The 26831-nt window shown below is 33.5% G+C and overlaps 1 protein-coding gene across 1 annotated transcript in view; it reads left to right on the forward strand.

The window, feature by feature from the left end:
* PPP1R9A (protein phosphatase 1 regulatory subunit 9A) overlaps positions 1 to 26831 on the forward strand; it is a 296085-nt gene that overhangs the window by 174838 nt on the left and 94416 nt on the right. Inside the window, 2 exon segments of the mRNA XM_057731848.1 lie at positions 1947 to 2067; positions 20306 to 20410. Of these exon segments, the coding sequence (XP_057587831.1) occupies positions 1947 to 2067; positions 20306 to 20410 (226 nt within the window).

Consider the following 26831-nt stretch of genomic DNA (forward strand, 5'->3'; position numbering starts at 1 on the left):
AAGAAGAAGTCCTGTAAATATAATGAATATGAATAAGAATTCAGCTATGCTTAAGATACACCAGAGATTTCATACAACAGAGAAACCCTATAACATTTTTCAATGTGAAAAAGTCTTCAGTGATCATCTCCTAACGCAAGAGCAAACACACTTCAAGGAGAAAAAAAAACTTCTTTGAGTGTAAACATGAAGGCTTTTGGTCATCTTTCATCCCTTTATCAACATGAACAAATTCACACTCTAGAGAAACCCTTTGAAGATGATGAATATGTGCAATCATTCAGCAATACACCTAACCTCTATACACATAAGAGAATTCATGTGGAAAAGAAGAAACTTTATACAGGTAACCTATGAGGAAGAGCCTTCAGCACAGATCTAACCTTCATGTGCATAAGAAAAATTCTCGGGAGAAATTAAAACTATAACAAGTGCAGGAACGTTTTTAGCAAGAGAATGCCTCTTGATGAACATGGGTATCTATACCAGGGAAACGATTAGAATGTAATAAATATGGGAAATGATGTGTGCAAATATTCTAAATGTAAGGAACAAAGGAAAACCTCCAGTGACCACTCATTTAGTCAACAGTTCTCACGCTGGAGAGATACCTATGCCTAGAATCAATGTGGACGTGCCTTCAGCGGGGGATCACATCAGACATTTCCTCCAGGGAGAACACTCAACATAGCTTTCTTTAGCACACAAGCAAACGCACTTTTGCCAAATGACATATTTTTAAACATATGTAGAATAAAGATGTAGGATTATGAGTTGTACTTAGAAATACTTAAAGCAGAAGCTGGCAATAATCAATGAGATGAATCTTATTCAGAAAATTACTAGTTGAGACTACTTAGCAAATTAAAGGTTATTGCTAAAAAGTCTTTTAAAAGCATCAAACATTCTATTGAGCCAGTTTTCCTTTAACAATCCACTACTGTTGATTAGCTAATAGCATCTATTTTTTATGCAACTAATACACCATTATTATAAAGACGAGGCTATCGGAAAATAACTTTGAATGTCAGCCAAAATATGTGGAATGCAAATAGTATATCTTTTGTTTCACTAATGTTAAAATATATGTGTTCACAGAAAGGAGAATTGGAAGGAAATAAGGATTTGTAAGTGAATTTAAAAATGTGTTTGTCAGTATTTTTCAAATGGCCAATGAAGTGGAAACAAAAGTGAATGCCTGTTAGTAGAGAAATGGTTGGATAAGTTATGACACCTTCTCAGCATGAAATATTACACATTATAAATGATTTAAGGCTATGTGAATTGATATCCATGAGGCATCATTGAATTAGAAAAGTAAGCTGCAGAGAGAAGTAGGTATAATATGATCTTGCTTGTGTAAAGGAAATAAGAAGGAAAATTAAGCCATATATAATACGTATGTTTAATTATATGCATATATATGTATATATTGTATCTGATGATATGTTTATATGCTTGTATAGTAGGACAGAGGAAAGTACTGAGAGACACATACCATCTTATTAACGTGAATGGGGATATGGACCAAGTAAAAAAGAAAAAGAAGACCATGTAATTAAAGGGGAAGTTGCAAATATATTATGATCACATTTATTTAAAATAATATATATGTTTTAGTATGTATGGTCTGTGCTTGAAAATATTATATTATTTAGTCAGGCTGTATTTTAAGGCAGATCAGTTGCTCAATAACCAAATTATTACCTTTTCCAGAGATCACAATGAATAGCTAACTGCAGTAGTAAAATGAGACTAAACTAATGAGCCTTTTGCAGGGTCTTATTTGACATCCTTGCTCCCCAGCATAGAATAAAAATTCTGTCAAAGCAAGCATATCAATATAGTTCACAAAGAGCAAAATTAAAAGCAGTAAATAGATCTCAGCAGCTAATTGTAGATGAGTGTAAAATTTAGATTGTTTCCTTTTTTTTCCTTTTTCATAGATGAGGATGGACTTGGTATAAGTATTATTGGAATGGGTGTTGGAGCCGATGCTGGACTTGAAAAGCTGGGAATATTTGTCAAGACCGTGACAGAAGGTGGTGCTGCTCAGCGAGATGGCAGGTATGCCAACTACTGCTGTAAATAACTCAAATCTTCTAGGAAATGTTTCTGAGAATTTCTTTCAGTGGTAGCTTTCTTTTGACTTTTTAGAACAGTATTTGAGTGTGTTTCAGATGTGGAAAATGTTAAAACATTTGAGTTACTTTCTGATTTGTAGGCAGAGTGCATTTCTTTGATGTATATTAGATAAATGGGTGGATGGATCTGTTATCTATATCCGTCTACCTTTGTATCTATCCGTTCGTCTGTCTAGCTAGTGGAAAGTGAGCAGAAACATGGGTGTCTATCATTTTAGAATATATACTGTGGAGATCAGCATATAGTTTCACTTCAGAGATATCAAAACAAATAATAGTTCTGGCACTTCTGAAGATGACAGAGGTAGGAGGGAAAATAGGAACTCTTAATTCTTCAGTGATGGTAATTCTGGAGATCAGTGTCTCTCAAAATATGTTTTGTCTAAAAACACAAGTTCTTGAGTGCCACCTAAACCTGTGGAATTAAAATCTCTAGGAGGGGGTAAACATCCACCTTGGGTACTTTGAATGCACACGAGAGCATCAGATGGTCATTGTTTTATGTCTTAGCTTTCATCATGTCGAGCTAAAAGTATCTTTAAAGATTTTGATTAATCCTGACCCTAGGCTACTGATACATCAAGTTGGGGCTGAAATAGAAATAGAAATAAAAGTAGACTCAAAAATATGAGTGCCAGATTTAAAGAAATGTCATCTTATTTTTTTGGAACATTGAATAACTGGCTTTGATTTTTTTTCAAGGTTTGAGTGTCTATCACTTAACCATCTTATCCAAAAATAATAAACCATGTTGAAAATCATTTGTGAATCTCCAATGAGACCCACAGTAGTATTATTTCCCTCTGATGGATGCAGATGTTTTCCAAGAGGAACCAAATTGGTTTATTTAAATAGAAAGCCACACCTTCAGTACCATCTCTTTCTATGAGGTTAGGAACCACATCTTAGCCAGTAGCCTTATTTGTATTCCTATAACACTTGAACAGAGAAGGTCTGAAATGAATGTTTTGAGTGAATGTTCAGCTGACTGAATGTTTATCACACTTAAAACAAAGAAAGTGGGATATCAATATTTTGTGTTTAAAAGTAATTTATTGTCTTCCTCCTTTTCAAAGTAGTTAAGGAAATAACCTCTTTGCCCCTTCAATGAATTATATAATGGCAGTAGTAAATATTTCCTATTATTAATTTAGAACCTTTCTTCCAGTGATTTGTTTGTAAAATCTGCATCTTTTCTCTTTTATGTTTCATGAAAAGCTTGTCATTCTAAAGTGATAGGAAAAATTCTTATTGCTAATATTCAAACAATATTAAATTATTATAAATCACCTCTCTTAAGTAATTGGGCCACAAAGCCAAACCAAAATACAAGTTGATTAAAAAACAAAGAAGTAGAAAATTTTGTATTCATCAGTTAGTCAATTCCCTTTGTTCTAAACTCAGAACTATTTGTTTTTCTGTCACTCATTTTTAAAATTAGGTTTGTTTTCTGTTAACCTGTTTACTGATTTGTTCTCCTGTGTAGTTTTAATATTTACAGTGATATGAGAACTTAGCTTTATCAGTCCCAGTGTGCATTTCCTTAATCCTTCTAAATGAATGTTTATCTAGTACAGTAATCCTGCTGTTGTTATAATAGATGCTTAATAAATGCCTCAGTGAATATATTAAAAAAGACAACTTGATGTAATGAAATGAGCAGAATCTTTGGGATCATGTGACCGGGGGTCTTAATTCCATACTCTCTACTTACCAGCTGAGGAATATTGAACAAATTACTTAATTTTCAGGTTTCTACATTGCAGAATTATTGTATGCATTAAATAAGCTTATATAAATAAAAAAACCTTCCACAGTGCTCTTTGTGTATGAAACTGTTGACTGAAGTAGGCATAAGTTGGAAATTTATTAAAAATAGCTATTATGGGAAGACTTACGGAAAACAAGAGGTATGAGATGTACAGAATTCATAAGATTTTGGCTGTCAGAAAGACTGTAGAGCTCTTTTCCATACCTTTCATTTTATATGAAAATTGAGTGTGTGTGGGGGTGTGTGTGTGTGTGTGTTTGAAATTAAGTGGTCACATTATTACACCTATGGCAGTGTTCACATCTTTTAAATTATTACACTGTTATTACCACCATTATGGGTATGCTCATTTGCACAGTATTTTAATGTTTACTATTTAAAACATATCAGTATAAAAAAAATTAACAAAAGGAATATTTGGTTGCTCCCTCCAGTCAATAATTTTTTTAAAGTTACGTTATATATACTTACTGATATAGAAAGATTGTATTAAGGATTTACAAAACAGTATGATTAGTATAATGCCATTCTTGTGTGGGTATGTTTTCTGTTCTTTTCATCCTCCCCCACCTCAGCCCCATCTCTTTCTCTCTTTTCTCTTTCTCCCTCTCAAAAACCCTAGAATTAATATACACCAAAGTGTTGAATGGCTCTAGTCTGTGTTTTTTTTTAGTTTCAGCTAATGTGGAATATATAATTTTCTATAAAGAATATGTAATACTTTATATATTTTAAACTGCAACTAAAATTAATAAAGTTATCACCATGTCGGCTTGCGAAAGTTACTCTTCAGTTTTGGGCAGAATTAAAGTTCTGGGTTAGATGTTCCTTTTAACTTTAGAAGATGAAGTCTGTGTTATAGCTTTATAGCTTGCTTCTAGCGTCTTAATAACTCTTCCTTACTTAAGAAAATGATTTCAGTTTAGTCTCAGATTTGGGCAAACTTCCTTTAAGGTATGTCAAATAAACAGATATATAGAGAAAATTCTTTTCTCCCTCCTCTGCCCTTCCTGCCCTCAATACAGGAAGGCTTTTCTGTTGTGATTGATTTTACCCCTTCCCAGTGTCTCATAAACTCATCATATTTTGAGCACTTTTAAAAATTTGCCATGGATATTTACCTCCTGAGTCATCTAGTATAGTTGAAAAGTTTTGAGTCTTCCTTACTATTTGATATGATGTCAACATTCTAAATGTGTCTGTATCGTTTCATATGACACCTGAAACTTACGGGGTGCTCAGTGGATATTTTTTGAATGAGTGCATACCTGTGCTTTGGTCGCTTTCACGACATTCGGTACTGGGGTATAACATTTTTCTTTTTCTGTTCTTTTCTTCTTTTTTGTGTGTGCTACTTTGCCTCTTATAAGGTAACTTATAATTTAGTTGAGTGGCATGATAGCCATTTACACCTTCTGTGTTAGTTCTAAGTTTTTATTAAAATATTATTAAATATATTAACCATTCGTTTTTGCTGCCATAATTTTATGGATGTACACAGGACACTAACACACTAATTGTTTCTCCAGTCCTCTTTAATGGATCTATAAAGCAAAATGAATTTTATAATAGCACAATTTAAAATGCTGATAGTAGAATAAATCATGTGGATGATAACTGACAAAAGATATTAATAATGCCTCGCTAAAGAGGCAAATTAAAAATGCACTTAAAATCTACTTTGTTTCTGGCTCCTTATGTTTGTTTCTCAAACTTTTGCTTGAGAACACTGTCATTTGAGAACACAGTCCTGTGCATTTTCCAGTTTTTTGCAAAAGATGCCAAATGTGAACTTAAAGTTCAGTGTAGTTTATCCTCATTCAGGTGTTGGTTTAAAGAGTTTTAATTATTTTGGACAGTCTTTGTGGTAACACCAACATATGAAACAGATGACGAGTACTATTCATCTGCTTACCCTGTAGCAAACTCTCCCTCCTTGCAGGACCAGTCTATTCTCCTGAGGTATCCTCAAGCTTGGGACAGCCCTGAATGGGAACTTCTGTTTTCACTGTGTCCATATATCCTAATTCCTTAGTTGACGGTTTCCTCTCTGCACACACACTCTTTTGTCACTCTTCTAATTAAGTATCTTACTGTTCACCCCTTACAGAGTTTTAGAATATTACTGCTATGATATGTATTTCCATATACATTTGAAACTTGGCTCTCTGGCATTTTGGGGAAGACTCTCTGTTGTCCAAAGTTCATTAATGTTGCTCCAGCTGGTCTCCTTTTCATTCATCCTTGGTTGCGTTGTTGACATAAGTCCTGTGAGGTAGGATTTTTGTTTTTGTTTCCGCATCCCAGATACATCATGTCAATAAATACCCAATAACGTTAAACAAACCCCAGAGTATTCCAACTTAGATATTTTTTACTAGCCTTACCCCCATCTGGTTTTTAGATTCAGAATTGAGGGATCTCAGAAATATCAGACTGAGGTTGAAGGGCAGTCGTATTGCGCACTTGTGTTCATGAGCACGTAGAAACATTGAGGAAATGGCCAAGACTAGATGCCTTTTACAAACTAGCCAGCTATCTTCCTGTAAATTCTATTCCAGTAGACAGTGTTTCCAGGGAAAAACAGGCTATTTCCTCTGCTCTTTTGAAAAGTCCATATTATCTGTGTTCTTTCTAATCTCGGGTGGTCTAATGCAGAGAGCTTTCCATTTAATTTTTACCGCCAGGGCTCATCCCTTGTCTTTTCTGTGCTTCTAATTATGAACCAAGATTTGAGAGATTATCAGCTACTACTACTACTATTCTGTGAGGTTGCATCTAAAAGTTACCCTCTCTCAGGGTAAGAGATTCAAGCAAAGTGGGTATCAGATGCCAAAAAAACTTTTCCCTACCATAATAACCACTTATGTAGTAAGTACCCTGCTGGTTCATGATCTTGTGGGTTGTACGATCAGTCCATGGTGGCAGTAACCCTGAACAGGTGCCCTTTTTTGTAACCAGTATTATTTATTTCTCTCATCCCTGTCTAAGTGTTTATACCTCTCCTCCTTCTTCTGCTCATTTTTACAGTTTCTTGAGTTTGGCTCCACATTAATCACCACACACTTACCTCTAAAAAGTAAATTGAAATGCCCTTCAAATAAAATAGCAAACTCTGTAGAACTTCCCTCCCTATTTTCTAATTTAAAGGTGGCTTTTATTTCCTTGTTTTAATTGTGTATCAGATTTTCAGATCCTTTCTTTAATGAATGTATCACTGCAATGAGAAAAAAAGTTTTAAAAATTAATACCCTTTTAATGAAAATAATAATCAGATAATATTGAGCTCTCTTCATCCCCTTAATGCTCTCTGTATTAAGGCAGGCAAGAAGAATTATGTAGGATCAGAAACCTGCATTTTAATTGTGGGATGCCTCTTTCTTACACTGGTCTCTGAATGCAGAGAGCAGATCCAGTCAAATAACTGTTGCCACTCTTCCTGTTGCATGTCTTCTGTCTTCTCAGTGACCAGTACCAGTTCCTTTTTGGAATCCATATTTCCACCTAGCATCACTTTTCTTCTCCTTGAGGGACGTCCTTCACCATTTTGTCACCAGGTTCGCTGGTGATGAATTCTTTCAGCTTTGTATATCTGATTAAGTCTATTTCACCTTTGATTTTTTAAAATATATTTTCTGTGTATATAGGATTCTAGGTTGACAGGTTTGGGTTTTTTTTTTCCATGTAGAACTTTTTTCTAGATTATTTTCCTAATTTTAGGCTCATGGGTGTGCATGAACGTGAGGACATTGACACAGATGAATTCAGAAAATTAGGAAGTGCTATAATATAAATACAAATATTGTTTATTTTCTGCCTAAGTTAATTCTATATGCTAAGCATTGTAAAGTGTCTGTTGAAAAACAGAAGCTCAGAACGTTTGTATGAGTTCCCCCACCCCTTACATATTTGAGAAAATGTCTTTTTGGCTTTGGGTTATAGATTATGGATCCTTGAGTCCAGAACCTTTAGTCTAGTTATTTTATGGTTATTCACATATGCTTCTTTAATAAAGAACAAGTAACTATCAGTGCTTCAGTCTGGAGGAAAATTTTTTTAGACTATTTCCACAGTCACTGTAAAATGCCATGATCAGTTGTCAAATAAGCATGTGCTGATTTTAGAGAACATTTTGAAGTTTTAAATGTGATACATGTTCATGGCTGAAAACTTGGAAAATGTAGAAGAATGTAAAGAAGAAAATAAACATCTCATGTAATCCCACCACGTAGAGTTGACCACTCTTAAAATCCTGAATTTCCTTCCAGAGTTTTTTCTGTGCATGTGCCTTTGTTTACTTACTTAACAAGGTTAAGATCAGTGAATATCAAGCTTTATGGGTTTTTATACATTTTATTCATCAAGATAATATTTGTTGAATGCTTACTATATATCAGGCATTATGCTCTGTTCTTTATATTTTGTATCTTGTTTAATCCCTCTAATAGCCCTGATTAAATATATAAAATTATTGTTATTTCTGTTTTACACTTAAGGAAACAATGGCTCCTCTTATATAGTCACAGCAAGTAAGTGGCAGAGTCTGGCTATGAACTTAGGATATCTTATTCCAGAGCCCATGCTCAAATAGTATGTTATGTTATATAACATTACTAAATACTTTTCTACAACAGACTTTAAGGATGTATTATGCTGTAGTATTACATATGTAAACCATTTACATATTGTTATACAAGTATGTTGTTTCAAGGTATTGATGAGGTTAGCATTTTTATGTAAAAATCATTGTGCATATCTCTGATTACTTTTTGTAAAGTACTTCCTCGGAACAGAATTACTGTGTCAAAGTGCATTATATTTTAAATGCTTTAGAAACACATTGCTAAACTGCCCTTCAGAAAGGTTGTTCAATTTGTACTCCCCAGCAGTGTGTCGAAGAGTAGTCTACTGCACCCTTATGGGGATTAAAATTTGAATATTGTTATAAAATCTTCAATAATTTGATAATTTCTTGTTTTTGCATCTTTTAAGATGTTTACTGGATGCTTGTATTTCTTTCTTTCTTTTTTTTAATTTATTATTTTTTGGGGGGTACACCAAGTTTCAATCATCTGTTTTTATACACATATCCCCATATTCCCTCCCTCCCTCAACTCCCCCCCCACCCTCCCTCGAGTCCCCCCCACCCTCCCCATCCCAGTCCTCTAAGGCATCTTCCATAAATTATTTTCAGTGTGCGTCTTTCCTGTTGCCTTTTTTACAACTGTGTTATCATCTGTTCTTTTAGTACTAATCTCTACAAATAAGTGACGCATACCAAAAGCCTTCACTTCTTAACTCTAAGGCACTTTCTCCTCTACTCCCCTGCTCTGATAACAGAAATGATCAAGTACAATAAACAGATTTAACATGCAGTTCTAAGGTTAACACAGGGAAATTCTGGATTTAGTTTCGAACCTTAATTTTCTGTCAAATTTATTACCTTAAAAATTATTTGCCTCCTTTTTGAGACATCCAAGTAACCTTTTCTTAGACCTAATCTTCTTAAACTTTTTCAGTGTCATTATAGTCATTTATTTCTAATGAGCTCCATGACCCTTTCTTTGATTTTTTTGTTTCTTTGTTTTTGGTGGGGGTGTGTGTGTGTGTGTGTGTGTGTGTGTGTGTGAGAGAGAGAGAGGGAGACAGGCTTTCCAGGTTTTCCTTCTATATAGATCCCCCTGTTTTTCACCCTGCATTCTAAGAATGCTTCTCTTCCAAGGTGAGCTTCTTGAACTCATTTTTGTATTCAACCAACGAACTGATTTTTTAAAATGACTATATAAATTACTCCCAAATTCATATCTCAGTCTCTGCATGTAGAACCTATTCATTTATTTCACGTATATGTTATTTTTATCTCAAATTCATCATAAGATAAATTGAATCCCTCTTTTCCTTATTTTTATCTTTTTCTCTTGATCTGAAAACCTGTTTTTTGTGTTGATTCTGTTTTTCATCACTTTAGACATAAACTTCCTAGTCATCTTTTATTCTTTCATTTATTTTACCAATTAATATCTTATTGTGTATTTTTTTTCTTTGGAATGTCCCTCAGATTCTTTTGTATTCATTCTCTGGGCCACACCTCTGGGCCAGGTCTTTCTCTTATTCCTTGCTTCTGTGGTCTTCTTTCAGCTGATCTTTCTCAGTTTATCCTTATCCTGATCCCAAGATTATTCTTCTACAACTGTCACCTTGTTTGTGTAGCCCTTCTGAATAACAGCATATAGTTGCTCTCCGTTTTTGCCAATTATAACCCAGGATCTTGTTGACATTGGATACCAATGTCATTTCTTAAGTACATACTCTCTACTTTAATCAGGAAAATTACATTATTGTCTGTGCTAGTTTCCTTCCCGAACCTGAACCTTGTTGCACATCTGAGTCAAAGTAATAACTATTAAAACTACAATGTGTTAAGGCTATAAGATATGTCAGTTACTGCACTAATTCTTTTACATACATTTTGCTGATGTTTACAACCAGCATACATGGTAGTTATGGTAGATCTTTTCTATCTAAACTAAGGATTAATTGTTTCAGGAATTCATAGTTGAAGAAAGTTAAGTTTTTATAGAAAATGGGATTAAGAAAACTGTGGTGTGAGGTAAATGAATGAAAACATATAAATAAACAAACTTTTGCTGAAATAAAACAATCAAAGTGCATCGTAAAGAGACTATCAATTATACATTTTAAAATTTTGCTGTAATAATTATAGTATCACTAATTTACATTTAATATTTTGCATGCTACATGCATTTAAATAGCATATCCCTCTCTAACACAATCGAGTATCAGGAAAATGCTTGTAAGTTTGTTCTACTTTGTTGGTGATGGTATACATTTTAAGTGTCATTTTTTCCCCCAATCCATCTTTTGTTCAAATACTCATTGCTTTTCTGGTTTTGTAAATTTGGGGTTATTTACTACTAAGGTCTGGGACTTTATAGCTCAAATCATCCCTCTCCCTTACTCATTCTTAACATTCACCGTGCTTGCAGGATAGGAGCCTAGGTCTGCGTTTACCTCAAAATTCTTTCTCTCTTTACAAGGCTCTTTTGCAGAAGCTCTCACTCCCAGTCTGCCATCTACTTTCTCCTTCTTTTCTTTTTCCATCTTTTAGTAATTCCTTTTTGTGTTTTTCTACATCACACAAATTTAACAATATTCCTAAAACAACATAAAGATGAGGAAACAGCAGTGGGGACTTTTAGTAGATTATCAGTAAGTGAAAGCTTTGGGATTGAAATTTGGATCTAAGCAATTCCAAGTTTCTTTTTTTTTTTTTCTTACTGCCACATTTCCTTTCATCCTCTTCACCCTTCCCAGAATCATATTTTTCTCAACATTTTATTACCTTCTACTTCAAGGCTAAGCTTAGTGTCCAGTTCCTCACTGAAACCATTTAGCTGTCATTAGTTGAGCCCAGCTAAACTCTTGGCCTCTGTACCCTTAAATGTAATAGACTGTAGCACATGCATTTGTGTTTAATTGTTTGTCATCATGTTATGTGTACTGTGTATCCTGGATTCATTGTTAAATCTGTCTATCTCTCTCTCTCTCTATCTATCTATCTACATATATGACTGAATCACTTTGTTACACACCTGCAACTAACACAATATTGTAAATCAACTATAGTTCAATTTAAAAATCCAAAAAAATTAAAAAAGGAATATCAAACAATATGTGGTAACATGTAACATTAGGTGGAGGTATTTAAATATATGATCTAGAAGAGATTCAACAATGAAAAAATTATTAGTCTTGGATAAGCAGATAACTTCTCAAAGAGAAGAGCCGGGCCTTTAAGAGACTTCAGAGAGGGTAGAGAAAGGATTTGTGGGCAAATATTTTGTAAAAGATACAAAAGCACGAACGTGAACAGTCTTTTCAGGGTATGGCTTGCCTTAGAGCTTTTAATTATGCGAGGATGTTGTTGGATAAAAATGAAAAATGTTGATATAATATTAGGGATTGATGGTAAGGTGATATTTGGTTAGGTAAATAAATGGAGACATACAATATTTATAGAATAGAAGGCTAAATATTTTTAAGATGTCAGATGTCCCCATATTGATCTGTAGGTTCAAAGAAATAGAATAAAAATCTCAGGAGGCTTTGGTGGGGGGGGGGCGGGAGGAGGTAGAAATTGGCTAGCTGGTTCCAAAAAATTGACTAGCTGGTTCCAAAATGTGTATGGAAATGCAAAGGACCTAGAATAACAATTCTGAAAAAGAATAAAGTTAGAGGACTGACTTTACCAGACTTTTTCAAGACTTACTACAAAACTTCTGTAACCAAGGCCATGTGATATTGGTATAAAAATAGAAACAGAGATCAGTGGAGTAGAATAGAAAGTAAGGAATGGATTGAGATAGATATAGTCAGTTGACTTGCACTAAAAGTGCCATGGTAATTCAGTGGTAAACTGTACAACCTTTTCCACAAATAGTGCTTTCAGAATTAGATATCCACTATTCTGTAGTAACCTAAATGGGAAAAGAATTTGAAAAAGGATAGATACATGTATATGTATAACTGAATCACTTCACTGTATACCTGAAACTAACACAATATTGTTAATCAACTATACTCCAAAATAAAATAAAAATTAAAAAAAGAATTAGATATCCATATGAAAAAAACAAAAAAAACTGAACCACAAACCTTACCTCACACCATATACAGATTAACTCAAAATTAATCTTAAGTCTACATATAAGAGTTCAAATCATGAAATCTCTAAGAGAATAGATAGGTGAAAATCTTTGTGTCCTACCATTAAGTAAAGATTTTTGAGACAGGACTCAAAGCATGGATCATCAAAGAAAAAAACTGATAAACTAAACTTTATTAAAATCAAAACTTTTGTTCTTTGAGAGGCACAGTTATGAAATGATAAAGGGAAACTATTAGACAAGGAAAATATTTAACATTCAAGTGAGGACTTGTGTCAAGAATATGAAGAACACTTACAACTCAATAACAGAAAGAACCACAACTCAATTTTAAAAATACAGATGAAATATTTGAACAGTTATTTCAAAGAGAAAAATATATGAATGATCAATAGCATATGACAATATGTTCAACATAATTAGTCATTAGAAAATGCAAATTAAAACTGCAGTGAGATACCACATCTACTAGAATGGCTAAAGATAGGAATGCTGACAATATAAAATGTTAGCAAGGATGCGGAGAAATGGAACACTCATATATAGCTTGTGGGAACATAAAATTTTACAGCCACTTAGGAAAACAGTTTGGCAGTTCTTTTAAAGTTTAACATATACTTAACCTTTCGAGCCAACGATTCTTGTTGGTATTTTCCAAGAGAAATGAAAATGTATGTCTACATAAAGACTTGTATGTGAATGGCAACTTTATTCATAATAGACAAAATTGAGAAACAAATGTGCTTTACTCCATATCTTCGGAATGAGAATTTTGCAGGAGGTATAACTTGAGGAATCTTCAGTTTTCAAAATTGCTCCATTATTCCATTGTAGTTCAGCAGTTTGGGAACTAGTGCCCTAGACTATCCTATCCAGCATGGTATGGCCACTGCTAGCTCATATTGTACTTTTGTGCAAATTTGAAAAATATACCTCTCCTCCTCCCTCCACTTTAGGCACTAGTCTACTTTCTGTCTGTAGAGATTTGCTTCTTCTGGACATTTCATATAAATGTAATCATATAAAATGTGATCTTTTGTGACTTTTTTCACTGGTATAATGTTTTCAAGCTTCATTCATGTTGTAGCACCTATCAAATTTAATTTTGTTTTATTTCCAAATAATATTCCATTGAATGCATATGCTGCATTTTGTTTATTCTGGCATCAGTTGATGGATATTTGGGTTGTTTTTACTTTTTGGCTATTATGAATAATGTTGCTTTGAACATTCATGTACAGATTTTGTGTGGCCATGTTTTCATTTCTCTTGAGTATATAGTTAGAAGTGCAATTTCTGAGTCATATGGTAACTCTATGTTTAACCTTTTGGAGAACTGCTGGATGGTTTTCCAAAGCAACTGCATCATGTTATATTGCTACCAGTAATGTATGTGGGTTACAATTTCTCCACATCTCATGAAAACTTATCTGTCTTTTTCAAAAAAATTGAAGTATAGTTGATTTACAATATCATATTAGTTTCAGGTGTATAACATAGTGGATGAATAGTTTTATAGGTTATGCTCCATTTAAAGTTATGATCTGTCTTTTAAAGCATTTTTTACTTTATACTGGAGTATAATTGATTAACAATGTTGTATTGGTTTCAGGTACTGTCTTTTGACCATAACCATTTTAGTAGGTGTGAAGAGGTATCTTATTTTAGGTTTGATTTACATTCCCCTGATGGCTCATGATGTTGAGCATCTTTTTCTTTCATATGCTTATTTGCCTTTTGTGTAACTTCTTTGGAGAAATGCCTTTCAGATCCTTTGCTCATTTTTTAAAATTGAGATATAATTGACATATAACATTATATTAGCTTCAGGTATACAACATAATGATTTGATATTTGTATACACTGTGAAATGATCACCACAATAAATCTAGTTAACATTCCATCACTAGATGTAGTTACAAAAATTTTTTTCTTTTTTTTCTTGTGATGAGGACTTTTAAGATCTACTCTCTTGGCAACTTTCAAATATGCAATACAATATTATTAACTATAGTCACAATGCTGTACATTACATCCCCATGACTTATTTATTTTACAGCTAAAAGTTTGTATCTTTTGACTCTCTTCACCCATTATGCCCATCCCCCGCCCCCTACTGTATGGCAAGTACCAGTCTGTTCTCTGTATCTATGAGCTGGTGGGTTTTTTTGTTTTGTTTATTTGTTTTATTTTTTAGATTCCACATATAAGTGAGATCATATGGTATTGAATATTTTTCTCTGACTTATTTTTAAGTTGGGTTGTTTGTGTTTTTATTATTGGGTTGTAACTATTCTTTATAATATTCTCGATACCAGCCCCATATAAGGTATATATAAAAATTTTCTTCCAGTCTATGAGTTACTGCAAATTAAAACAGTGATAAATACCACTAGATATCTATTAGAATGGCCAGAATCTAAAATGCTGTCAACATGAAATGCTGAAGAGAATGTGAAGTAAAAGGAGCTCTCATTCATAATTTTGTGCTGTTATCATTTCAGACTTTGTGCAAATTGCAGATGGCTTCTTTACTGTCTCATGATTTCACTCTCTCTTCAATATCCTTCTCTTCCTTTACCCCTAATGGAGGAACATAATAGCAGTTTTCAAATATATGAAGGGCTACCATGGAAAAAGGAATTGACTCATTCTGTGTAACTCTAGTAGGAGAAGAACTACACTCTTTTCTTCTAAATAATATTTTGAATAAGTCCTTCAAACCTGAATCAGTTTTGCCAAAATGCAGCACATCTTATAGTGTCTTTTTGGCCCGACATGGTATAAACCAAGGCAAATAAAAATCACTCCTTTAAACCTTCCTCAACTTGCTATACACACTCAAGTTTTGATCTTCATTATGTTCTTTCATATTGTAAAACACGCTGATACTTTTGGTCTAAGCTGCTATTCATTCTCTTGAAAACAAAAATTCATTCCATTACCTTACCTACACATTTTTTTCTATCACTGTTGCTGTTAGCATCGTCTTAATTATTCATTTTAAATTTAACTTGTAGTCCACTTAACCAGCTTCTGGAAACAACCTTCACTGGTAGATAGGAGCTTGATAATAATCACCTATCATCTGCATGCAATTTAGCAGACTAACCAATAACATTTTCTGCAGCCACACATGCTATTTTTACATCTTCTTAAAGTGCAAAGATTAACACATTCATTAATATGATGCAAAGTTATAGTAACTTTGTAACATTTTAACATATGGAGAGTTGTATATATTAAAAGCTTTATGACCAAGGTTTTGGAATAACTAAGAATCTTGGAAATCATGTTGTAAGCTGACACTCTATAAAACATAATTACCATTGATATAAAAGTTGGTTAGTGTCATGATTCAGTTTAGTTTAACACAGTTTTATATTTTTTATGATTTCTAAACTTTATGTAGGGGTAGTGTTAACTTAATCTGATCAGTATTTGTATCAGAATTTTAGGAAGTTCAGATTAACTGGTCTCCATGAAAATACAAACCCACACCTTTACAAAATCATGGAGAAAACATAGATATTTTAAACCAAAATTATTAAGTCTTATTTGTCCAAAGACTCACTTTTATTACATGAACTTCGTTTCTTATATGAAAATACTTCTGTGCCTCTAGCAGAATCTCCAAGAAGGATTTTTTTCTTAAATGTCTAGCACATTTAAACTCTCATTAGATTCTAGAATATAAGATTTATGAAGTTGCTTTTTGTTCTCTATGAACCAATTTGATTATCGCTCCTTTAATTTCAGAGGCTTTATAATTTAATTTATTAATACCCTTCTAAGTTAGGAATATACTTCATACTCAGTGAGATCATGGCTTCTCTTACAGCAGCACAGAGAATTTGTAGCTTCAGTTCTGCAACTTCAGAAACAGGTTAAGTAATCCAACAAACATAAAAACTCACTGGTCAAGATTTCAAAGGGCTTTTTCCTTTCTAGCATTCATGAAATTTTTAAATGAAATAGTTTGAGCTCAGAAGTAGACAAAGAAATTAAAGGTTAGCAACAGAGATTCTTTATTTTCTCTCACATGGGAGATAATAGATTCCCACAATCTCATTAGAAGTCTCAAATGGTCAGATTATGATATTATACTCCCAATCATTGCTGCTACCACTGGGGAATTATTTATTGTTGTTGTTGATGATGATGTTGCTGTTATCTAGTGCAGACTAGATCCAACATGGCCAAGAAACAAGAAAAAAAAAAGTCAGAAGAACTGAATTAGAAAAAAAGCATGATAGCAAAGATAAAGTTCTATTGCTGCTTTAGAATAACTCTGGGGACCAAACAAAAGTCCATCAATGCTTTTCTGTGGTAACACAGTTGAATTAACTTTGTGAATCCACTCTGACATCTTGGTGGAAGATCCAAAGCTATTATAGGCTAGTGTTCAGAGTTTAAAAGATGACTTTCATAAGAATAAAATGTATATGTATCAGACTTTATTCAATTCACTAATTAATAAAGAACCAGTGAGATGGTAGGGGTGGTTCAAAGAACACTTTAGGAGTAGTTGTTTGTTTATTTATTTATTTATTATGGAGTAGCTATTTAAGTGCAAGTTAATAAAGTAATGTTAGAATAACATTGCTAAGATAGATACAAAACTGGTTAGTATTCTACAAGGAAATAGACCATGACCTATGGGATTATCTTTAATAACAGAAGAAAAGTATCTGATTTTATTTAGGACAAAAATCTACAAATTAATGTTCTACCTTAAGTCTAGGACTTTTAATCAATTTTAAAAACCTTAGATCAATTAAAATACATTCCCCCAAATTATCCTTGGTTGGTCCTGTTTAATAAAGTACACACATGACATTGAAATGACTTATTGCCTCTGCTTTGATTTTTATTTCCAAGCTTTAAATGATTTTTCTTAACACATAGCAACAAAATGTGATATATACAACATTTGCCCAGGATAATTATAGTAGCACTTAATTTTTATTGATGGGAAGGAGCAATATGATAAAGACTCATTTTTTCACAAACTAATCTTAAAAAGCAGTATAATTTTATTAAAATCTCAACGAATGTGTTTAGAGAACTTGGCAAGTAAATCCAAAACTAACTAGAAGAGAAAATGCCCACGAATAGCCCAGAAACTTTTGAAGACAGTGAACTAGGTAAAGGGAATTACCTTATGAAATCTCAAAACTAATTATGAAACAATGTAAGCATTCAAAAATAGACAGTGAATTAGAAACCAGTAGAGAACCCAGACCACATTGATGCACATTTGAGACCTGATGGGGCAGCACTACAACTCAGTGGAGAAAAAGTGGACTATTAAATGCTAAGCCAATTGTTTATAATACTTGGAAAAAATAAAAATAGAATGTTAATACATATATATCATAATAAAAAGTATTTCCAGGTGGATAACTATCTAAAAATGCAGAAAAGCAAAATTTAAGACCTTTAGAAGAAAATATAGAATGTTTTTATAACCTTGAGGCTGAAAGGGATTCCTTAAACAAAACACAAAAACTACCTAATATAAAGCCAAAATTACAAATATAATTATATATTTAAAAACTGTTCTTCTTAAAACCACCATTTCCCTTAAAAATGTGCAAAGACAAGCTACAGATTGGGCCAAAGATATCTGCAACATTTAATTAAGAAAGTGTTAGTATACAAGATAAAGACATCTTATATAAATCTATGAGAAAAAACACTCCAGCCAATAACATCAACAAAGATGGGTAAAAGACAGGATCTAACAGTTTTCAAAAGTGGACATTATGGCTTATAAACCTATGAAAAAACATTGAACATACTAGCAATCAGGGAAATGCAATTAAAATCATGTGATACCTTTTTACACTTGTAAGATTGGCGATATTTAAAGGGTCTGAATATACCAAGTACTGGTGAGGGTGTGGAGACACTCAGAACCTCTCCACAGTGCTGTGGTTGGGAATTTGCATCTTGAACTGAAATGTGTCAGTTTGCTGAAGTTGAAAATGCCTGTGTTCTTTGACTCAGAAATTCTATTTCTAGGTATACATCCTGGAGAAACTCACACATGTGTGTAAGGAGATGTATGAAATTAATTATTACATCAGTATTCATAATAGCTAAAATTCAGAGCAATGCAAGTGTCCATCTGCAAAATAATGGATGAATATGTTTTGGAATATCCTTGTTAAAAAATGAACTAGCTAGGTTATCATTTACCAACTTCTGAATTAAGTTGGCTCCCTATTTAGACATACCAGGAAAGAAAATAAAAATACTGCCAATCCCAATAAATTAATTAATTAATTAAATAAATAAAGGAAAATAAAATGAACTAGCTAGAACTGTATTTATAACCATGGATAAATCTCATATATAATGTTGAGTGAAGCAAACTAAATTGTAAAAAGAGAGGTATATTTCGTAATGTTTGAAAACTCTAAATGTACACATATTGTGCCTATTTATGTGTATGTATTATTTCTATTTCAAAGCATCAGTAAAAAAGGCTAAGCATCAAAATTAATGATAGTTACTTCTCTGGAAACAGAAGGGAATAGAATTGAGACAAATAATAAAGGGGCTTCGGCTTTTCTGTAATATATTTTTTTATAAAAAAGTCTCACAAGTATTGCAGTGCTGGAATTTGATAAGGTTGGGTGTTGGGTACATGAGTGTTTATTATCTAATTCCCTCTGCATTTCTCCATGATTGAAATACTTCATTTTGAGGAATAAAAAATGGTCTATGTAAAACATGTATATAAATATAAAGGCATTATACAGTAAACAACAATAATGCTATATATAGCTCCTAGATGTAAATAAATACACACACACACATTCATTTTATGTGCGTGTGTATATGTGCATTTATATACGTGTGGATATCTGTCTATCTAGATAACACATATGCATATTACACGTATATTTATAAGCATTACATAATTCAGGTATACAACTTGAATAGGAAGGATTCCCTGCAGTTCCTGGTGATATTTTTCCTTGGGGAGGAGATGTGGGATGAAGATTAGGTATGAGGCCTAAGGGGTATTTCATCTGGATCTGTTATGTTTTATGTGATTTATTAAGGGCTAAAAAATGATTTAAATATAGTCTACATTAGTAGTTATCAATTCTTTGTGATAGGGACTTCCCTGGTGGTGCATTGGTTAAGAATCCGCCTGCCAATGCAGGGGACACGGGTTTGATCTCTGGGCTGGGAAGACCCCACATGCCGCAGAGCAGCTAAGCCTGTGCACCACAACTACTGAGGCTGCATGCTGCAACTACTGAAGCCTGTGTGCCTATAGCCCGTGCTCTGCAACAAGAGAAGCCACCACACTAAGAAGCCTGCACACTGCAAGGAGGAGTAGCCCCCGCTCACTGCAACTAGAGAAAGCCCCGTGCACAGCAACAAAGACCCAACACAGCCAAAAATAAATACATAAATAATAAAAATAAATTAAAAAAAATTCTTTGTGATAGGAGTATGGATGTTGGATAAATGGAATGTCTCCACTTAGCATTGCTTATTTCTGTTTTTCAAAATAATTTTTTAAAAACATTGAGCATTTGACTAAAATCTGGAGCTTGGAGACGAATTTTGAATCAATAAGAGTATCTTGAAAAATCAATATTTTGTCAACTCATTTATTGGGAATGGTAATGTATTATCAGAAAAACTAAGTACGGGTAATTTTTTCCCTCTTTCCAAAGAATACAAGTCAATGACCAGATTGTGGAAGTGGATGGAATCAGCTTGGTGGGTGTCACACAGAATTTTGCTGCAACAGTTCTCAGAAACACCAAGGGCAATGTCAGGTATGTGGCTTGAGATACGTACAATTTGGTTATTTGAGATTTTGTTGAATTTTAGTTTTCTCTCTAATTGTACCTATAAATATATGTAATCACAGGAAGAATTTTATCTAAATACTAAAAACTTGCCTTTAGTTTAAAATTTTTCCTTCTTTATTGTAATTAGTTCATGTAAATGTAATTTAAAACTAAAAATTATAATATTCTAGGAAGACATGAAGATATGACATGTACAGTGTGAATCAATATGGTTAATTGCTGAGCTATGTTAGTGTGTCTTATTGCTAACATAGCAGTAATTTCTAGGAAGATAGAATTTCTCAATAAATATGAATTTAGGCTCCAAATCCTTTCAATAAAACCAGTTATATAGTAAATTGAAATTGAAATGATTATACATATATCCAATGATACATGTTATTTAGACAAGCAGGCTGAATGACTTAAGGTAAATAAATGCATTTTAAAATCTCTTTATTGTTTTAAAAAATCAGGCAGGACTAATCTTTGGTAAACTGTAACTTTTCCAACTTAATAGGACAGAGGGTACGTTATTTTGGATCTTAAATTTATATCCAACCCTGGAGTCCTGAAATTTGTAGCTTGGAAAACAAATAAAGTAGTCCTGAGCCAACTAAGGTCAAGGTTTGAAATCCATTTTATTTGCTCACAGGGTACTGATTTTTTAATATAGTATTGCTTAGGCCTTATACTTTTCCGTAAATCTTATAAAGGAATGCATAAGGGAACATTATTTACTATGTGTAATTATGGAAGTGTTTTAGTGCTGTCGTCATCAAAATGAAACTGCCAAATATTCTGAAAATATCGATGAGTTAATATTGCTATAAAGAGAATAACATTAGGATTTTATTGCAGCATATTTTATGTTGCATGAGTGTGGGTTTAGGTTTTATAATTTAGACTTTTTCAATTGGAAAACATCCTTTAATGATGAAAAGAATGTTTAAGGAATACAATCTAAATGGCTTCTATGGGTGCTATGTTAGCGCTTCAAGAATACCCATCATCCTAAGAAAAGTGTGTAAAATAACTGGAAAGAGTGCAGGAAAAACTGTCTGAGGCACTCACAGAGCTTCTCGGATGGGCCCCTCTGTAAGTGGGATTGTCTCTGCAGAATTGCTGTCTGTTCTTGAGACAGCACTTTTCTGTGTCAGTGTAGAACTTGATTTTGAAGCTGCTTATTATGCTCTGCAGTGAATTTTAAAAGGAAATAAGTAAGAAATATGTTCAATTTATAAGAACATTTCTCAGTTGGAAAAAAGTTTGTAGTTACATGAACTCATAGCCATCCCTTTCTTTCTCTTCATAATTTTGCGCTCATTTCAAGCTTTGTACAGTTGACAAATGGCTGAACTGTCTCATGATTTCAGTTTCTCCCTTCTTTAATCTATCCTTCTCATCCTTACTGCTAATGGAAGAACATAATAGCAGTTTTTAAATAAAGGGCTATCATGGAAAAAGGAATTGACTCATTCTACGTATCTCTAGTAGTAGAACTAAGACCTGTGGGTGGAAATAATAATTCTGCATTTATTATCACCCTCTCTTCTTTAGAAACCTTCAGTGGCCCTCCATTCTGTGCAGAATGTAAGTTCTTATCCTGGTTTTAAAAGTCTTTCCTCCCTCAATATTATCACTTAGCTCTCCCTATATTCATGCTCTAGTAAGGTCTTCCTAGTGTGGTTATCATCCTTCAAACATGACTTGTGAATTATTATTTTTGTGCCTTTCTCTCTTCCATTCCTTCTGTTTAAAGTACTCTCTTCTGGTTACAATCTCCTTATCTTGAACATGTTTTAGGCTGTTTTGCCCTCCAAGAAATCCTCCTTGATCTCCCTATCCCCTAGTGATCTCTTCTTCCTGGTAACATTCATCATTCATACCACTTTTCTGACCTTGAGGTTATGGAACATTCTACTTTAATTTTTTAAAGGCATACATTTAATTTCCTCATTTACTTTGCAGAAATCTTGATATCAGAATGGGACCCTTAGCTTCTTTTATTCCCCCAAATTATTTAACCCTGGGTTTCAATTGATTGAAATTATATAACTCAGGGTCTTAATTAATTGAATGTAAGGAAAAAGTATTTCTCAATTTTAACTTATTAGAAATAACATTTGAATCCTCTGAATATATTTTAGGTGGTAGTTCTTCATAATATATTAATACAAAAACAGGATCCAAAAACTAGACCTGTATTTTTTTTTAAGCTCTTTATTGGAGTATAATTACTTTACCCTGTTGTGCCAGTTTCTGCTGTACAACAAAGTGAATCAGCTGTATTTATACATATATCCCTATATCCCCTCCCTCCCGTGACTCCCTCCCACCCTCCCTGTCCTGGCCCTCTAAGGCATCACCCATCATCGAGTTGATCTCCCTTTGTTATGCAGCAACTTCCCACTAGCTATCTATTTTACAGTTGGTAGTGTATACATGTCTGTGCTACTCTCTCACTTCATCCCAGCTTCCCCTTTGCCCCCCGCCCTCCCAACGCCATGTCCTCCAGTCCATTCCCTGCATCTGCATCCTTATTCTTGCCCTGTCACTGGGTTCATCAGTACCTTTTTTTTTTCTATTTCTTTTTTTTTTTTAGATTCCGTGTATATGAATTAGCATACAGTATTTGTTTTCTCTTTCTGGCTTATTTCACTCTGTATGACAGACTCTAGGTCCATCCACCTCACTACAAATAACTCAATTTCATTCCTTTTTAAGGCTGAGTAATATTCCATTATATATATGTGCCACATCTTCTTTATCCATTCATCTGTTGATCAGCATTTAGGTTGCTTGCATGTCCTAGCTATTGTAAATAGTACTGCAATGAACATTATGGTACATGTTTCTTTTTGGATTATGGTTTTCTCTGGGTGTATGCCCAGGAGTGGGATTACTGGATCATATGGTAGTTCTATTTTTAGTTTTTTAAGGAACCTCCAAACTGTTTTCCATAGTGGCTGTACCAACTTACATTCCCACCAACAGTGCAAGACATATTTTTAATGAACCATTTTAAACTGAGGGTTTAAAACATGTATGGTTCTATATTTCTTGTTTATTGGTGAGCTAGCTATCACAATTAGTGGATACTAAAATTTATTTTTAAAAAGGGTTATCTGAAAAATCACTAAATTTAGTTTGAGTTTTTCTAACTAGTAGTAAGCACAGATCTGGAAGGAATGTATGAAACTTTAAAGAGCCAGGAAGGGGAAAGATAAGAAACTAATAGTGATAAGGAAATTGAAGCTGAGATTTGGATTTGATTATATTTTAAGTATTGGAGATAGGTTTTTTCATTTATTTCCTGGAAATGCATACGAAATTGGTGCCAACATTTGGATGTGAATCAAAACCACACAATGAAGTTCTATTGACTTCACCCACACTTACAGAGAATCACTTTTTATCTGGCCTTAGTCTGCTTTATCTTATTAAACTTTGAATTGTTATACTTGTTTATAAACTAATAGTACTAATGAAAACCTCATTGATGACACACCAGAGAAATTATAAGGCAAATATTTTAATATAACTTTCAAGGGCATGTATGTTTTTCAGCCCTACATTATTCATATGAGTTAAAGCATATTAGGCAACTGTGAGGAAGTGGTTCAGTTCAAACCAGGCTATATTCCTGGGGGATTTAGAAGCCCAGCCCTGGCTCTCAAAGCATTGGAAAACCATTCTTATTTCCTGAGTTTTACTGATATCATTTAAAACTAAGTGATCCTAGTGAGATCCTGATGAGTACTATGCTAATCTTGTTAATTACTTTAAGTAATTGATTAGGGAAAGGACTTACAGGACTCAAATAGTTTACATTGAGAAATGATATACCACAACAACAGCAGGAGAAAGATAAGCATTGAAGGAGTGGCCATGGAGGAATCAGATACAGTCTTTGTAATCATCCCTCTGCTGGGTTTCACAGGACTTGTTGATCTCCAGATTTTAAACCGGCATGGGCATGGTACCAAGAAGCCCAAAGTCTGTGTGTGGTATGGGGTTCTCATAGTGTTAAGATTTCAGTTTCCCCCACATCTACAGATTAAAGCACAATCACAATAAAAATCTCAGCAGGCTTTTTTGGAGAAATTAACATTTTTTACGAAGAACAAGTTTGGAGGACTTCCACTGACTGAAAACTACACTAGTCACAGCAGTCTGGTTTAAGTATAAGAATAAAAATATAGATTAATGGAACAGAATTAATAGTTCCAATATAGATCTGCACAGACATAAACAATTGATTTTTGACAAATGCACCAAGGTAATTCGATGGGGGAAATTATAGTCTTTTCAACAAATGGTGCTAGAACAATTGGATAACAACGTTAAAAAAAATCTGACCTTCATCCTACAGTGTGTATGAAAATTAACTCAAGATTGATCGTATACCTTACTTAGTGCAACAGCTGAAACCATAAAATTTCTAGGAAACAGGCGAAAATCTTTATAATCTTGGGTCAGTCAGAGATCTTTTAATACACAAAAGCAAGAATTTAAGAAAAAGAACTGATAAACCATCAAAATTTAAAACATTTGTTCAAAAAATACCCGTAAAATGAACAAGCAAGCTACAGACTAATATTTGCAAAGCAATTATCTGACAAAGGACTGTTATTTATAAGATATGAAGAACTCTTTATAATTCAATAAGAAGGTATACAACCCTATTCAAAATGTGCAAATCAATTAACAAGACACTTCACTGAGGAAGATATACAGTTAGGCACATGAAATGCTGCTCAACACCATTAATCATTGGGGAAATGCAAATTAAATGCACAGTGAGGTACAACTACACATCCACTAGAATGGCTGAAATTTAAAAGACTGCTACTACTGTACATTGACGAGCATGTGGAGCAACTTTAATTTAACATCCATTCATTGCTGGTGGGAATGAAAAATAACAGCCACTTTGCAGAACAGTTTGGCAGGTTCTTATAAAGTTAAACATACACTTATCATACAGCCAGCAATTCTACTCCTAGCTATTTACTCAAGAGGAATAAAAACATATATCTACCCAAAGGCTCATACTTGCACATTCATAGGAGCTTTATTCAAAAAAGCTCCAAGCTGGAAACAACTCAAATGTCCTTTAACTGATAAATGCATCTGCAGATTGTATTATATTCCATACAATGAAATATTTCTTAGCAATACAAAGGAATGAATTGCCAGTGTATTTAACACCATGTATGACTCTCAGAACTATTGTGTTGAGTAAGAAGCCAGACACAAAAGACTTTACACTGCTTGATTCCATTTAAACAGCAGAGAAGAAAGAGGGAACATTTTTGAGGTGACAGAATGTTCTATATTGTGGTTATTGTGCTTGTTATACAACTGTATATATATTTGTCAAAACATATTATACAATTTAAATTTGGTAAATTTTGTTGTATATAAATTTGACTTCAGTAAAACTGATTTTTAAAATGTGTGATAATAGTTACAATTAATTTAAAAAGTGCTATGCAAACTAATTATATTGAGGTGATGGTGATTTGGAAAGGAGGATCATGTTTCTTTAAGAAAGGTAGATGTAGTCAAACAATTTCATTAACAATATGTAGATTTTATTGTGCTGTGTACTTTTGTCTTTAAAATATTTTATTATTGGGTTTTTACCAGAAAAAATATACCTATATAAAATTCTTCACATCTGGACCCTTTTCCTCATTCAAATGTGGACTTGCAGCATAACATTTAAGAACTCATGTTTTAGGTCTTTAGCTTTAAGTGGACCTTGCCTGTCTGTTTACCACTATGTGCCCAGCACATATTGTTGCATAACATATTACGCCCAAATTTAGTGACTTGAAATAACAAACTTTTATTATCTCACAGTTTCTGTGATCCACTTTCCAGCTTTCTCATGAGAGCCTCTCTACAGAGATGCCTCACAACATGGAAACTAGATTACCCAGAGGAAGTGAACCAAGGGAGTAGCCAGCATGCAATCTGCCATCTTTTCATAGAGCCGAAGTGAGATTCCATCAATTCTGTATTTTATTTGATAAAAGTGAGTTAACAAGTCTATCCCATGCTCAAGGGGATATTATATTCAACAAGACATGAGTATAAGAATACAGAGTTACTTGAATCCATCTTAGAGACTGTTATATAGTGATCAAGTAAGTAGTTGGATGGATAGACGGATGGATAGACAGACAGGCAGACAGATTAATGTTATACCATAATATAATTTATGTTTAATGTTGCATACCTTAAGAACCCTGAAAACCTTGAGACTCTTTAAGAAAGACTGACCTTTGGATGGTGAGAGGTCTAAACATTTTTCCTTCTATACATAAAAGATTCGACAAACTTCTGCCTGAAAAACAGAAAGATTTTAAAAAGATGTGGTAACAAATTGTAAGGC

This window comes from Hippopotamus amphibius, chromosome 4 (assembly GCF_030028045.1).
Source record: "Hippopotamus amphibius kiboko isolate mHipAmp2 chromosome 4, mHipAmp2.hap2, whole genome shotgun sequence".
Lineage (NCBI taxonomy): Eukaryota > Metazoa > Chordata > Mammalia > Artiodactyla > Hippopotamidae > Hippopotamus > Hippopotamus amphibius.